At 44.6% G+C, this 13,883-nt stretch overlaps 1 protein-coding gene across 5 annotated transcripts in view; it reads right to left on the reverse strand.

The window, feature by feature from the left end:
* Nucleotides 1-13,883, reverse strand: part of LOC127628838 (polyhomeotic-like protein 2) — a 74,750-nt gene that overhangs the window by 15,455 nt on the left and 45,412 nt on the right. For 4 of the 5 annotated variants that reach the window (XM_052105760.1, XM_052105759.1, XM_052105762.1 and 1 more), the window contains 3 exons: nt 12,582-12,961; nt 11,574-11,736; nt 547-746 (listed from right to left, as the gene is read on the reverse strand). In XM_052105760.1, coding sequence (XP_051961720.1) covers nt 547-746; nt 11,574-11,736; nt 12,582-12,961 — 743 coding nt within the window. The remainder of the gene's footprint in view (nt 1-546; nt 747-11,573; nt 11,737-12,581; nt 12,962-13,883) is intronic. The other variant, XM_052105763.1, reaches the window with a different exon arrangement.

Raw genomic sequence — 13,883 nt, forward strand, 5'->3', positions numbered from 1 at the left:
ATCTGTTTCTCACCCACACCTATTATATTGCTACTGAAGATATGGATATAAACACTGGAGTTGTATGGATTGTATTTATTCTGCTTTTATGTGCTTTTTTGTAGCTTCAAAGTTCTGACTACCATTCACTTGCATTATATGGACCAACAGAGCTGAGAGACTTGTGTGAAAATCTGTGTTCAGCAGAAGAAAGGAAGTCATACACATCTGGTTTGGCAAGAGGGTGCATTAATGATGAGAGAATCTTCATTTTTGGGTTGATTTGCCATTTGTAAATGTGTTCAGACTTACATTTTTCATGAACAACACCAAGGGCATAGATTTGGCTTGAATATTGGGGGGTTGCAGCGTGAAGCATCTACATGCTTCAATTCATGGTATAAATATGGGGGGGGGGGGGGGACTACACCCATGAACACCAGTTACATAAAACAAACCATGGCATTTGACCATCCAACAATTATCTTTTTACAGCAATGTTGGTTAAACTATTGTTATTACGAAAGAATAACCAAATACAAATAATCAGCGGAAATGGGCACTCACGGGGAAAGGCTCCGCTCCCTCCTGAATCACAAATCCCTCGATGACATGCGTGAGGATCTGGGGCTTTACTATGGCCTGTGGTGGTGGTTTGCTCTCGCCATTTTGCGGAGCGCTGCCGGTCACAGTGGGCGCATTGTTCCCGCTGCCCGAGGTCATGTCTGGAGGTGAGCTCACACCTGCCTTCACATTCACTCTGCCTGCTGGACACGAGGACAACAGCCCCATAAACACTTAACTATGATACAGCTTTGTTCATGTCTTCATAAACTGTGCTGATATTACAGTTAAATAAATGTCCCGGATCAAGTTAAACTCAATCAGCCAGCATTTGTGACATAATATTGATAACCACAAAAAAAAATCCAATAAATAAAAAAAACGACTCGTTATATAATTCGCGGGTACAGTAAGGCAGATGCAATGGAAGTGAACGGGGTCAGTGCAAAAACGTTAAAATACACACCATATATACAGTATAGCTACAAAAAGTAAACATTATACGCGTTGATATGGATTGAGTGTGATAAAATCGCTTGCTAATCATATCTGTGTAAATATATAGCCAATATTACAGTTTGTTTGTACTGACGACAACACCGTAATCTGGTAAAACCCCGGTAAATCGCTGATATTATCACACCAAAATCATATTTATACGTAAAATATTTACATACCGTGGCTATACTTTCCCAAAACTATGTATTTTATATATTTTCTTTTTTGACTGGCCCCATTAACTTCCGTTTAAAGTGGGTGAATGTGAATACAGTAACTTGTATAACACTCTCGCCCCATTGGTTCGCATACAGATTAATATAATTATGTATAAAAATACATGGACTTGCTCGTTTCACAAACTTGTAGCTAGTCCTATATGATCTGTAAGTCTGGCTAAAAGCACTCAGGAAACAGCTTTGTGAATAGGAGCCATGCACTACTATTTGCAAAGATCCAAGTCAGAAGTTTTTGTGAGCACTACCCATTTTGAAAAGCTGCCAAAAATGCAACGCCTGTACTGTAAGCAGCATTATTTCCATGCTTTCTCGAAACTGTGTGAAAGCACTCACAGTCGCGTGCAAACAACACTTCAACATCAGAAAGAATAACTAGTGTCGCATCTCTCCGTCCTGGAACAACTACCGATCACTGGGTACATTTGTAACTTTATATCCCGAACATTTAGCTGAGGTTACAAACAAACACTGCAGACAAACGCGCACGTACACGCGTTCTGTTGATTGTCAACAGCACACGCCTTTGTTCCGCTCCGATCACGCACTCTTTACTTACACTTTCAAGCGTCAACAGAGGAAAGCACGAAAGTGGATTTAGCATTCCAACGTTTCGGACAACTCTTCCATAAACCACCTGTTTTAGCCACAAAGCAGTACAACGAGTGATCCGATCCGTTGTGAACTTTTTGTATGCGTAGTTCCGTTTGTTCTAACCGATTCCCCCTATGTGAGCAGCGGGACCACACTTTCTAATCCTCTTTGTATGGGGGAACTGAATAGGAAACATTGCGCAGCTGCGATTGGTCCGCACCCTTGGAATTCCGTCCAATGGCAGACCGTATTTACAAAAACGCAGATCCGTGATTGGTTGAAAGACAGAGAAAGCGCATCTACTTCATTATATGGTCAAGTTCTTTGTACCCGTAAAATTGGCATATAGTAATAAAATTGAGTAAACATAAGTGTTCAAACTTTATTTGCAGGACAACATTACACGTTAAGACCTTATTCACAACGAGGCTGTGAGGGATAGATTTAGAGTCTCTTCAATGACACGAACGGTATAAAACTCCTAGATCACATCTGATTTTCCACAGCTCATGTTGTGTGGAGTTTTTCGTATACTGGCTGTTCTTGGACAGAATTTGTATAAATGTTTTGTCCGCGGAATGATCCAAAAACACGTTAAACTGCAGTACAGACTATTGAAGAGACTGTAAGTCTATCCCTCACAGCCTCGTTGTGATTCCCATAAAAAAAAAATCTAAGATTTTTCACAGCGCTACTGTGAATAAGGTATTTGCCACTCTTTTATGAATGCAATTTAAACTTGCCTATGGTTGCAGATGGTTATATTGTTGTGTTAGAATAAATCGCGCACACATAAGACTCCACCGTGAATTAGCCTACTCATTAAAAAATAAAACAAAATTAATTATTTCGTTAAATAATCCATCTACACTTGTATCCATCTTCAAGACTTTTTTAAAGGGACAGTTCACCCAAAAATGACAATTCTGTCATCAATTGCTCACTCTCATGTTGTTCCAAACTGGTTTGACTTAAGCTGCATCCCAAATCACATACCATTGTACACCATTTTGCCGTGTAAGTAGTGTGAGTAGTGTTTTCACGCTGAGAATGCAATGAATAGAACAGTACAATGAGTCCTTGGATGATGTTTTTAACTGTTCAACTTAAAACACACTTCATGCACTGAACGGATGCAGCTTGCTTTACGTAGCGGAAAGGGCAGGGTTACTACAACCTGATGCTGGCCTGAAAAAACAATTGCAATTAATGGATAATGTTGCAACTGAGTTAAATTCTTTACCATCATCCTACTCAGGGCCATTTCTGAACATTTTGGCACCCTAGGTGAGATTGCGATTATCGGTTGTGTAATAACATGGTGACCACCCCACTCTTTTATCTACTTAAATGGCTCAATGCATAAGAGCTCTTGAATCATAAACCATGATGTTCTTTATTGTCCCACACTGGCTCCAGATAATTTTGATTGATCCAGATAATTTATTGTGCCTTTTGTGTTAGATCAAACAAATATTAGCAGTCTGTCTTGTGTGGGCTTAAAAAGTATATACTGTAGCTATTTTCTAACCAACAGAGCTGAGTAGCTAGTTGTCTCACTGTATTGACTTAGTTCAAGTTTAAATCTAAGTGGATTGGAATAACTCTTCTTTTTTTAAACCAATAACAAAGCTAGCTGTTCGGTGTTGCCTGATCATGAAGAATGTGTAACTCGCTTGCATCAAATAAAATATAACAGCTCCAGACGTTGGTAGTTCAGTGTGAGAAAAGTGAGACAAACGCACATGTCTAGAAAAGGCCCCGATACTACTCTCTGAGAATATTTACATTATTTGAGATATAATGTAAGTGTTGGACTCAACCTGGAAATAATTCCACTAGTAGATCCACAAGGTGGCAACACTCACAATTGAGCTGATTCTGTAACAAAGAAGCACTAGAAGATGTAATCTCAGGTAAACAACAGGAGACAAAGGTGGAAACACCAACAGTGGATGTGCATGTGAAGAACATGTGTGTGAGGAGGTCAGAAGATACCTGCATTTGTATAACTCCAGTCTGAAGAACTATAAAAACATATTTATGGGTCTAAACTCCTGAAAAGAAATATGTCAGATTGATTTGGATTTTGCCGATACCGATAACTAAGGTGGTGGGGAAATGCTGATAACTGATAATCAGCTGATAGTTTTTAAAAGTGATTTATAGAATGTCAAAAACAATTCTTATTATTTTCTTACTATGACAGGCACAGGCAAAGAGTCCTAAATTAATAAAATCCCAGGTGCAGTTTATTGCTCAACCAAAATAACAAGAAAAAATTCAGATTTGGTGCATAACGTGGGACTTTTAAGTATAAACAAGCTCAAAACACACCGGTTATTTTGAAATGACGAAATTATGAAAAAACTATCTGCAACTATCGCCATAGATTTTTGCAGATTACAATAGTTCCAAGAAGCAACTATTGTCACAGTTTAATTGAAAAAACAATATAATGTTCTACTTCTAGTTTGGACAACATGAGAGTATGTAAATGATGACACCATTTAAATTATTTTAGTGTGCCTTTAAAGCTTTTAGCCATTTACTGCATTAGCCACACGATTCGCTTTTATTCAGAGCAGACACAAATGTTTCGATAAGAGGGTCTTGGGTTCCACAGGGACAAAGAGAGACTCTGTGTAACAAGGGGTGCATGTATAGAAAGTCTATCGCCCATAAGATATAGAACACCACTCAAGTGGCACCCTCATCAGCTGGGAGTCGCAACACAATGGAGTCTTAGTATTGTAGGATAAACTCACGTCTCACACTGAACTACCAATGTCTGGAGCAGTTATATTTTATTTGCTTCAAGCTAGTTAGACATTCTTCATGATCAGACAACACCACAGTTATTCCAATCCACTTAGATTTAAACTTGAACCAAGTCAATACTGTGAGACAACTAGCTACTCACCTCTGTGTTGATTAGAAAATAGCTACAGTAAATACTTTTTAAGCCCACACAAGACAGATGGCTAATATTTGTTTGATCTAACACAAAAGGAACAATAAATGATCTGGATCAAACAAAATTATCTGGAGCCAGTGTGGGACAGTTAAGAACATGACATGATTTATGATTCAAGAGCTCTAATGCCTTGAGCCATTTAAGTACATAAAAGAGTAGTTAATCATCTTTCATAATTTAATGTTTGAAAGGTTAGGCCTCCGCCACACCTGTCAGACAGCCAGAGTGTCCACCTTTATTCCCACATCCTACGGACGATGGAGTTCAGACCCTTGCCTCTAATTATCAGTCACATTCTTGCAAGTGTGTTGACCGGACAATAGACACTGGGGGTGTGATAGATCTGCTCTTCCGCTTGAGGGGAGAGATCACGTTGTTGGCCTTTGTGTTTTTGTGACTGGCAAGCCTATAGATGGCGGTTACATTGTAGACACGGTGTCTGGCAAGGCCAAGATTGCTGCTATTTGATTTGGGGTGCATAGCCTTTCCACTTGCTTTTTGTAATCTATATCAGTGGTTCCCATCTGGGTTTGCTTCAAGACCATGACATTACATGTATATTAATTGGTGACCCAACACCTTGTTTTTTTATCATATAATAAAAATGAAACAAATTTCCTCAAAATCAAACATTTAAAAGTTAGCTCCCCATCTGTCACTCACTTCGACGTTGTGTCGAAGAAGCGACACTAGGGGTCTCTCTTGAGCAACGAATATGCCTCTGATCTATGAAAAAAGGCCAACGAGAAGTTGGCAGACTGTATTTGCATACCCCGCCCCCGGACATACGGGTATAAAGGCGAGGAAATACGTCAAGTTCATTCAGAAATTTTCTTCGTAGCCAATGGTAGTGCATACATGCTGCGAGTCACACTTGTTCCTGCTTTGTTCCTCTGACGCTCTGCATGCTGTTGGATCGACGGCGCATTACAGCAGCTATTCTCCTTCCTTGCACGGAAGTGCAGTTTGCCCCTGGGCGCAAACTGCAAAATTTTAGAAACTCTAAAAGAGTTGTTTGAAAGAGTGATTTTCTTTGATTACAAGAGTATATTTCACTAAAAGAGCTATACACAGCTGCGTTGAACGTCCTTTTCAGGATGCGTCTTTTTAAAGAAGCCCTTCCGCCCCTGTGTTGTTCCTGGATGCGGTAGATTACTCTCTGCTTCAGACAGCCACAGGCGTTGTCTCGTGTCTGGGCAGCGATCACACCAAGGCTGCGTTTGTGTATGGCTCATGCTCTCACTACGAGGGCATGACCATGGCAACGTTGCGGTCGCGGCTTGCTTTCAACAGAAAGCTCGCCACTCCAGCCACCCCCCGCATTGCTCCTCCTTTCCACGGGATTGAGGATGATGCGGCTGGCGATGGAGGCAATCTGGGGATGGCAACGTGTGCAGCTCCGCCGGGTACAACCCTCGGACCACCCGCCCCCCCAGCATGCTCGTTGACTCCAGTCCATGCTCGAGGTAACAGCGGCTCGCCTCAAATCCAGCCTGCCTATCCTCTGCAGCTCGAGGTGGATGAGCTCGCCGCCGCATCGAGAGCGCGGCATCTGACGCTGACGACTCCCCTGGGTTGCCGCTTTCGGGCCAGCGTGCCCAGGCTGAGGCTGATGCGCAGATGACAGACATGCTTTCCTGGGCCGCCGCAAGCGTGGGGCTGGATTGGAACTCTCAATCCTCCCCACAGCCATCGCAGTTGGATGACTGGTTCCTGGGGTCCGGGCGCCGCTCACAGCCTCATCCTTGCTATACGGTTCGACCAAGAGCCCGAGATGTTAGCTCCGGAGCTGGTAAGACCACTCCGTCCCCCGGTGGAGGGCCGGGAGGAGAATCTTTTGTTGAATTAATTTCATTTGCCGCTCCCCCTAGACGGGCTGCGGTACCCAAATTCTCATTAACAGAGCCATTTCCTTTGTCTCTGGGTCACCTGGCCCGCAAATGCCATTCTCACAGCACTCAACAGATCCCAGCATGCTGGACGTGGATTCCCCGCCTTCAGCCCCACGACTGTCCCCCGGCCGGCCGGTTCCGACGAGTTCAGAGGACGCCTAAACCAGACCTCCTCCTCAGTCACTAACCCGCCCCTGCCGGGTGTGCGTAGCAAGGTAAGTTCTTTGAGTCTTTTCTCAGCACTAGAGCCTTGGGACGCACACTTGCCTCCCGAAGCCTTACTACCTGCTCCGCCCCGCTGCGAAGCCCCACCGGGTACGTCAAAATACTCGTCCATTTGGTGCCCCTAGCACGGAGTTTGGATTCGTGGCTTTCACTTCCCAACCCGTCACGCTGGCTGGCCCGGACCACTCGACTCGGTTACGCAATTCAGTTTGCCAGGCCCCACCCCCTTCGCGGGAGTCCGCTTTACCACAGTACACAGCGAATACCAAATCCCTGCGCGCAGAAACTGCTACTCTTTTACTCAGACGCGATAGAGCCTGTCCCTCCAACCAAAATGAAGAAAGGTTTCTACAGCCCTTACTTCATTGTACCCAAGAAAGGCGGCGACTTACGACTGATCTTGGACTTACGAGTTTTCAACAGGGCTTTGCTCAAACTCCCGTTTAAAATGCTCAAGCAAAAACACATCTTAACTTGCATCCGGCATCTAGATTGGTTCGCAGCAGTAGACCTGAAGGACGCGTACTTCCACGTCTCAATTTTGCCTCGACACCGACCCTTTCTACGGTTCGCGTTCGACGGCCAGGCATATCAGTACAAAGTCTCTGTCCCCTCGCGTCTTCACGAAAGTCGCAGAGGCAGCTCTTGCCCCGCTCCGAGAAGCCGACATTCGCATACTCAATTACCTCAAGGACTGGCTCATTCTGGCCCACTCACTAGAGTTACTATGCACTCACAGAGACCAGCAAGCTCGCCCCGGTTCAGACCATCCCTTTTCTCAGGATGGAGTTAGACTCAGTCTCAATGTCAGCACGCCTCACCAACGAGCATGCGCAGTCAGTGCGGAGATGCCTCGCCAGTTTCAGGCCAGGCACGACGGTCCCTTTAAAACTCTTCCAGAGGCTCCTAGGGCATATGGCATCCTCTGCGGCGGTTGCGCCGCTGGGGTTGATGCATATGAGACCGCTTCAGCACTAGCTTCAGACTCGAGTCCCAAGACGAGCATGGCGCCGCGGCACGCACTGTGTGACGATCACCCCCGCCTGCCGCCAGACATTCAAACCCTGGACAGACCTCTGCTTTCTACGGGCAGGACTACCCTTGCAGCAGGTGTTCTGATGTGTCTTGGTCACGACCGACGCCTCCAGATTGGGTTGAGGCACCGTATGCAATGGGCACGCAGCCGCAGACCGTTGGAGAGGGGCCCCGCTGCGCTGGCATATCAATTGCCTAGAGTTGCTGACTGTTTTCTTTGCCCTGCGGAAGTTCTCCCGTTAGTTAGGGACGAACTTGTCCTAGTCAGGTCAGACAGCACCACCGTGGTAGCGTATATAAATCTCCATTGCGGCGTACGCTCCCGCCACATGTCACGACTCGCCCATCGTCTCCTCCTTTGGAGCCAGCAGCGTGCCACTCACATCCCCGGCAACCTCAATGTGGTAGTGGACGTGCTGTCATGACAACGCTTGCCCAGTGGAGAGTGGAGGCTTCATCCCCAGTCGATCCAGCTGATTTGGGATTGGTTCGGCAAGGCCCAGGTAGACCTGTTTGCCTCCCAAGAAACCTCCCACTGCCCGCTCTGGTATGCCCGAACAGAGGCTCCCCTCGGGGTAGACGCACTGGCACACAGCTGGCCTGCGGGGCTGCGCAAGTACGCATTTCCCCCAGTGGGCCTTCTTGCACAGGTGCTGTGGAAGGTCAGGGAGGACGAGGAACAAGTCACCCTAGTGGCTCCCTATTGGCCCACCCGGGCCTGGTTCTCGGACCTCGTACTCCTCGCGACAGCCCCTCCCTGGCAAATTCCCCTGAGGAAAGACCTTCTTTCTCAGGGACGGGGCACGCTCTGGCATCCGCATCCAGACCTTTGGAACCTCCATGTCTGGCCCCTGGACGGGACGCAGAAGATCTAGCTGGTCTACCACCTACCGTCGTAGACACGATCATCCAAGCCAGAGCCCCTTTTACCAGGCATCTTTACGCCCTGAAGTGGCGCTCGTTCACAAATTGGTGTTCTTCCCGGGCCCAAGACCCACAGAGGTGCGCAGTTAGGTCAGTGCTATCGCGGCCCACCACGAGGCTGTCCCCTTCCACCCTAAAGGTGTATGTCGCTGCTATCGCGGCCCACCACATGCTTTGCATACCTATTTGGACTGCACGCAGAGCTTTAGATGTTCTGAGCAGCTCTTTGTCTGCTTTGGCGGACAGCGGAAAGGGAACACTGTCTCCAAACAGAGGCTTTCCCACTGGGTCGTGGACGCCATTTCATTGGCCTATCACACCCAGGCCGTGCCCCCCCCCCTTTGCGGGTCCGAGCCCACTCAACAAGGAGTGTGGCGTCTTCTTGGGCACTGGCCAGGGGCACCTCCCTAGCAGACATATATAGAGCAGCAGGTTGGGCAACACCTAATACCTTTGCAAGATTCTAGAATCTCCAGGTTGAGTCAGTTTCCTCCCGTGTTTTCTCAGATCCGAGCCGGTAGAACTCAGTAACACACTGACGGACTGACCGGGTGGATCTAAGCACCCTTTCCCTCGTCCGAGGTAAAATTGTGTGTCTTTTCTCTGTACAGGAATAGGTGCTCCACAGGACAGGACTCCTACGTGGACTACCCCTGTGTGTATTGTCCACGGTACGGTCCCCTTAAGAGTGGACCCGCTTCTCCCTTAGGCAGTCCCAGCTGCCCTCCAGCTGCCGTGTTGTAGCAACTCCCCCCTTCTAGTGAGGCTGGACCTACCACTGTGCCATTTCCACATGCCACATTAAAAACCCATGTGATGTATTCACCACTCTTACCTCCCCTTTAGGGCAGGGGTGGTCTCTGCCGGGTCTTTCTGGGTAAGACCCACTTCCCTGGATGAGTGTAAGGGCCCTGGCCGTTTATTGCTCTATGCGGAGAAACATAGAAAGAAAAGAGTCCCAGCCAGGCTCGGCCTGTTCGCAGGTTGGCAAGCGTCGCCTTGTTCCCTTTTTAGGGTAACCAGAAGGATTCCGACGACTGTTTTGGGCCATTGGGGAAGGGTACGTGCAGTCTGACACAGCTGGTCGCTTGTGCACGTCAAGTACCTGCCCGCTCCTGTATCAGCAGTACACGTACACGGCTCAGCACATGGCGTGATTTAAATTGGACCCCTAGTGTCGCTTCTTCGACACAACGTCGAAGTGACTGATGGAGGGAACGAGACGTTGTGTCCTCCCGACCACGTCGCTGAGCCACTGTAGTGGTCGGACCATTTCCGGCTCCTCAGAAAAATTCTGAATGAACTCTACGTATTTCCTCGCCTTTATACACGTATGTCTGGTGGCGGGGTATGCAAATACTGTCTGCCAACTTCTCAATGGTCTTTTTTCATAGATCAGAGGCATATTCGGCGCTCAAGAGAGACCCCTAGTGTCGCTTCTTCGACACAACGTCTCGTTCCCTCCATCAGGGAACGGAGGTTACATACGTAACCTAGATGTTATTATTCATTACATTAAGCCAATAATTAACTGCACTAAACATATTGTGGTTGGCACAAACCATGTCGATCCTCATTGCAAGTGAACCTGTCTTTAAATTAGTTTGGGAGTTTGTTTGTTTTTTAACTTGCATAGTTGTGTTCTTGGTTTACTGGATTGAGGGAATGTCACTCAACATGTACATGTTGGCATCTACCTATTTTGGCTAATTTGAGTTTGATAGGATGCACAAATTTTGATACCACCAACAAAAGATATGGGATGTGTTTTCAACTCAATTAAAAAATTGATGAGTGTATTAATTTTGCTATCTAAAGCTGTGCACAATTACATGGTTGGTTGTATATCAATATTTGCATTAAAGGGACAGTTCACCCAAACAAAAAGTAATCCAGTGGTTAAATTCATCTTATCAGAAGCCATATGATAAGTGTGGGTGAGAAACAGAAAAGTCCTGTTTTACTATAAATCTCCACTTTCACACTCTTCTTCTTCTGTTTTTGACAATTTGCATTCTTCTAAAGCATTCTTCTAAAAATCTTTGTTTGTGTTCAGCAGGAGAAAGAATGTCATTCACATCTGGGATGGCATGAGGGTGAGTAAATGATGAGAGAATTATCATTTTTGGGCGAATTATCCCTTTAAATGTGTTTTTTTCCTTGTTGTTCATGGCCCTATCTGAACAGACTTGCTGTCCATTTTTGTGTCACAACCCACAAGTTAAGAACCACTGGTCTGTGTTGTTGAATGTGATCATGCCTTTTTTTTAAATAGAAGGGCCTAAAGCTAACTAGTCTATCAACAGTCACTCTATTTATTGTTCAAACATATTGTATTTGAAAATCTTCAAAAGTAAAATCAACTGTTAAAGCTTTGTTGTAATTGCAGATCGGATGCAGTAAATGCATTCAGCAAAGTTACTGTTTACACTAACATTGTGTACATTTGACTGCTAGGACAAACACACATGCTGAGAGACAGAGGAAGCCAAATTGGCCTAGTTTAAAGATGTATAAACGAAAAGTGAAGCATTCTTGCAGGGATGAGTGAATTAAAACATCATTCAAAAATGCAACCCTTGCCCTTTTTGAACCAAATAAACGAAGTGTGAGTCACGAAGATGAAACAATGTAGAAATAAAGCAATACCTTCTCTGTTTTCTGTCACTCGGCTTTGATCAGACTGTTGGCATATTGGCACTAGTGTCTGTAGGGGTAGCAGCTGCTGTTGGCTCTTTACAGGGCAGAGCTCTCTGACTGGAGGAGGAATGGCACCGTCCATATCGGACCCATCCTCTTTGGCTACTCCCATCTGGAATTCATATCAGAACAGGACAAGGTCAGACTAGAAAAGAATGCCAGAACTTACAGAAATAGTTCTCCCAAAAATGAAATTGTGTAAATATAAATAAGGACTTATTCACCCTAATGTCGATACAGGTCTGTTATTTTTTTTATTTTTGTGGACTACAAAATGTGAAAAATTTTAAAAATCATTATGCAGTCCTTGCTATACAACAGCAGCTCATGACCATGTCTGTTTAGCTAAAAAGAGACTAAAAAAAAAAGCATCATGAAGGTGCTGTAAAAGTAGTCCATATAACTTGTGCACTATATTCCAATTCTTCCCAAGATCAGTCCGGATCATGAATGAATCGTTCTTTTCTATTAACCACTTGATCACAAAATGGAATGAGTGATTTGTTTACAAATCTGACTGATCTGGTTCTTAAATGCAACTCACTGACACAATGATCTGGTCAAAGTAGTTGTTGATTTAACAGCTCATTGGAAAGGATGATTATTAATGATAATGACTTAATTTTAGTCGGTTCCTCACAAAGCTATTCTATGACTTCACAAGACTTGAAATGTGGTATACAAGTAGTATGGACTACTTATATGGTGAATTTAGGGTGCTTTTTGTCCTTTTTGGAGCTTGACAGCCGCAGGACAAAATTAACTGTTGTTATATGGCAACTGCAATCCATGTAACCATTCTTAAAAAATTGTAACCTTTGTGTTCCATAGAAAAAGATAACATACAAAACAAAATAACTTGAGTAAATAATGTCAGAATACAATGAAGATTCAAAACACCTAGAAAGAAATGGAACAATGGCCATTGCATGATGTGCAACCTTTGTCCTTTCTTACTTGCGTTGGAGCTGGTTGGATCTGGAGGTTAACTGCTGTAAGTTGTAGAGGTGCTGCTTTGTTGTGGCTCAAAATGGGTGACTGTCCATTCTGGGTGAGTGCCTGCTGACTAACCATGGTGGAATGGAAGATGGTGGCTTGTTGGCAGGTAACAGGCACTTTGGGCAACACAGGAATATGGCACTGATGAGGCTGAGCTGCCAGGCCTGGCTGGATGGATACAGCTTGCACAGTGTGGGCGTGGGATTGGAGACTAGGTTGAATGGTTTCACCCTCTAAAAGCTGGGCTTGACCTCTTGGCATTATTTGGGGCTGCTGCTGTATTATAAACTGCTGCTTGTGTTGCTGGAGAAGCTGATGGGTCTGGATTTGAGTATATGCTGAAAACATAAGAACCACAGTGTTGATAGATGTTTGATGTGCGTTTCTTTCATCTGCTGAACTCAAATTAAGATTTTAAGAAGAATTTCTCAACTCTTTTGGTCCATACAATGCAAGTGAATAGGTGCCAAAACTACGAAGCTCCAAAATGCACACTAGTCAGCATAAAAGTAATCCATGAGACTCCAGTGGTTAAATCAATGTCTTCAAGAAGCGATATGATCTGGGTGAGAAACAGATCACTTTTACACTCTTCTTGTGTTTTTGGTGATTCACATTATTCATGCACATCGCCCCCTATTGGGCAGGGAGATGAATTCCAGCAAAAAATGACTTAAATATTGATCAGTTTCTCACCCACACCTATCATATCACTTCTGAAGTCATGGATTACGGAGTGGTGGTGGTGTAGTGGTCTAAGCACCATAACTGGTAATCTGGTAATCAGAAGCTGGTTCAAGCCCCACAGCCACCACCATTGTGTCCTTGAGCAAGGCACTTAACTCCAGGTTGCTCCAGGGGAACTGTCCCTGTAATTAGGGCTCTGTAAGTCGCTTTGGATAAAAGCATCTGCCAAATGCGTAAATGTAAATGTAAATGGATTATAACACTGGAGTCATATGAATTTGTTTTATGATGCCTTTATGTGCATTTTGGAGCATAGACATTTTGGCAACCATTCACTTGCATTGTAAGGATCTACAAAGCTTAATATTTTTCTAAAAATCATAATTCGTGTTCAGCAGAAGAAAGAAAGCGGGTGGGTGCGAAATGATGAGAGAATTTTCATTTTTGGGTGATCTATTCCTTTAAATCCATGTCTTCAGAAGCGATATGATGTGTCAGTGAGAAACAGGTTAATATTTAAGTCCTTTTTTACTATAAATCTTCATGTTCACGTTCACATTCACATTCTTTGTG

This window comes from Xyrauchen texanus, chromosome 35 (assembly GCF_025860055.1).
Source record: "Xyrauchen texanus isolate HMW12.3.18 chromosome 35, RBS_HiC_50CHRs, whole genome shotgun sequence".
NCBI classification, from domain to species: Eukaryota; Metazoa; Chordata; class Actinopteri; order Cypriniformes; family Catostomidae; genus Xyrauchen; species Xyrauchen texanus.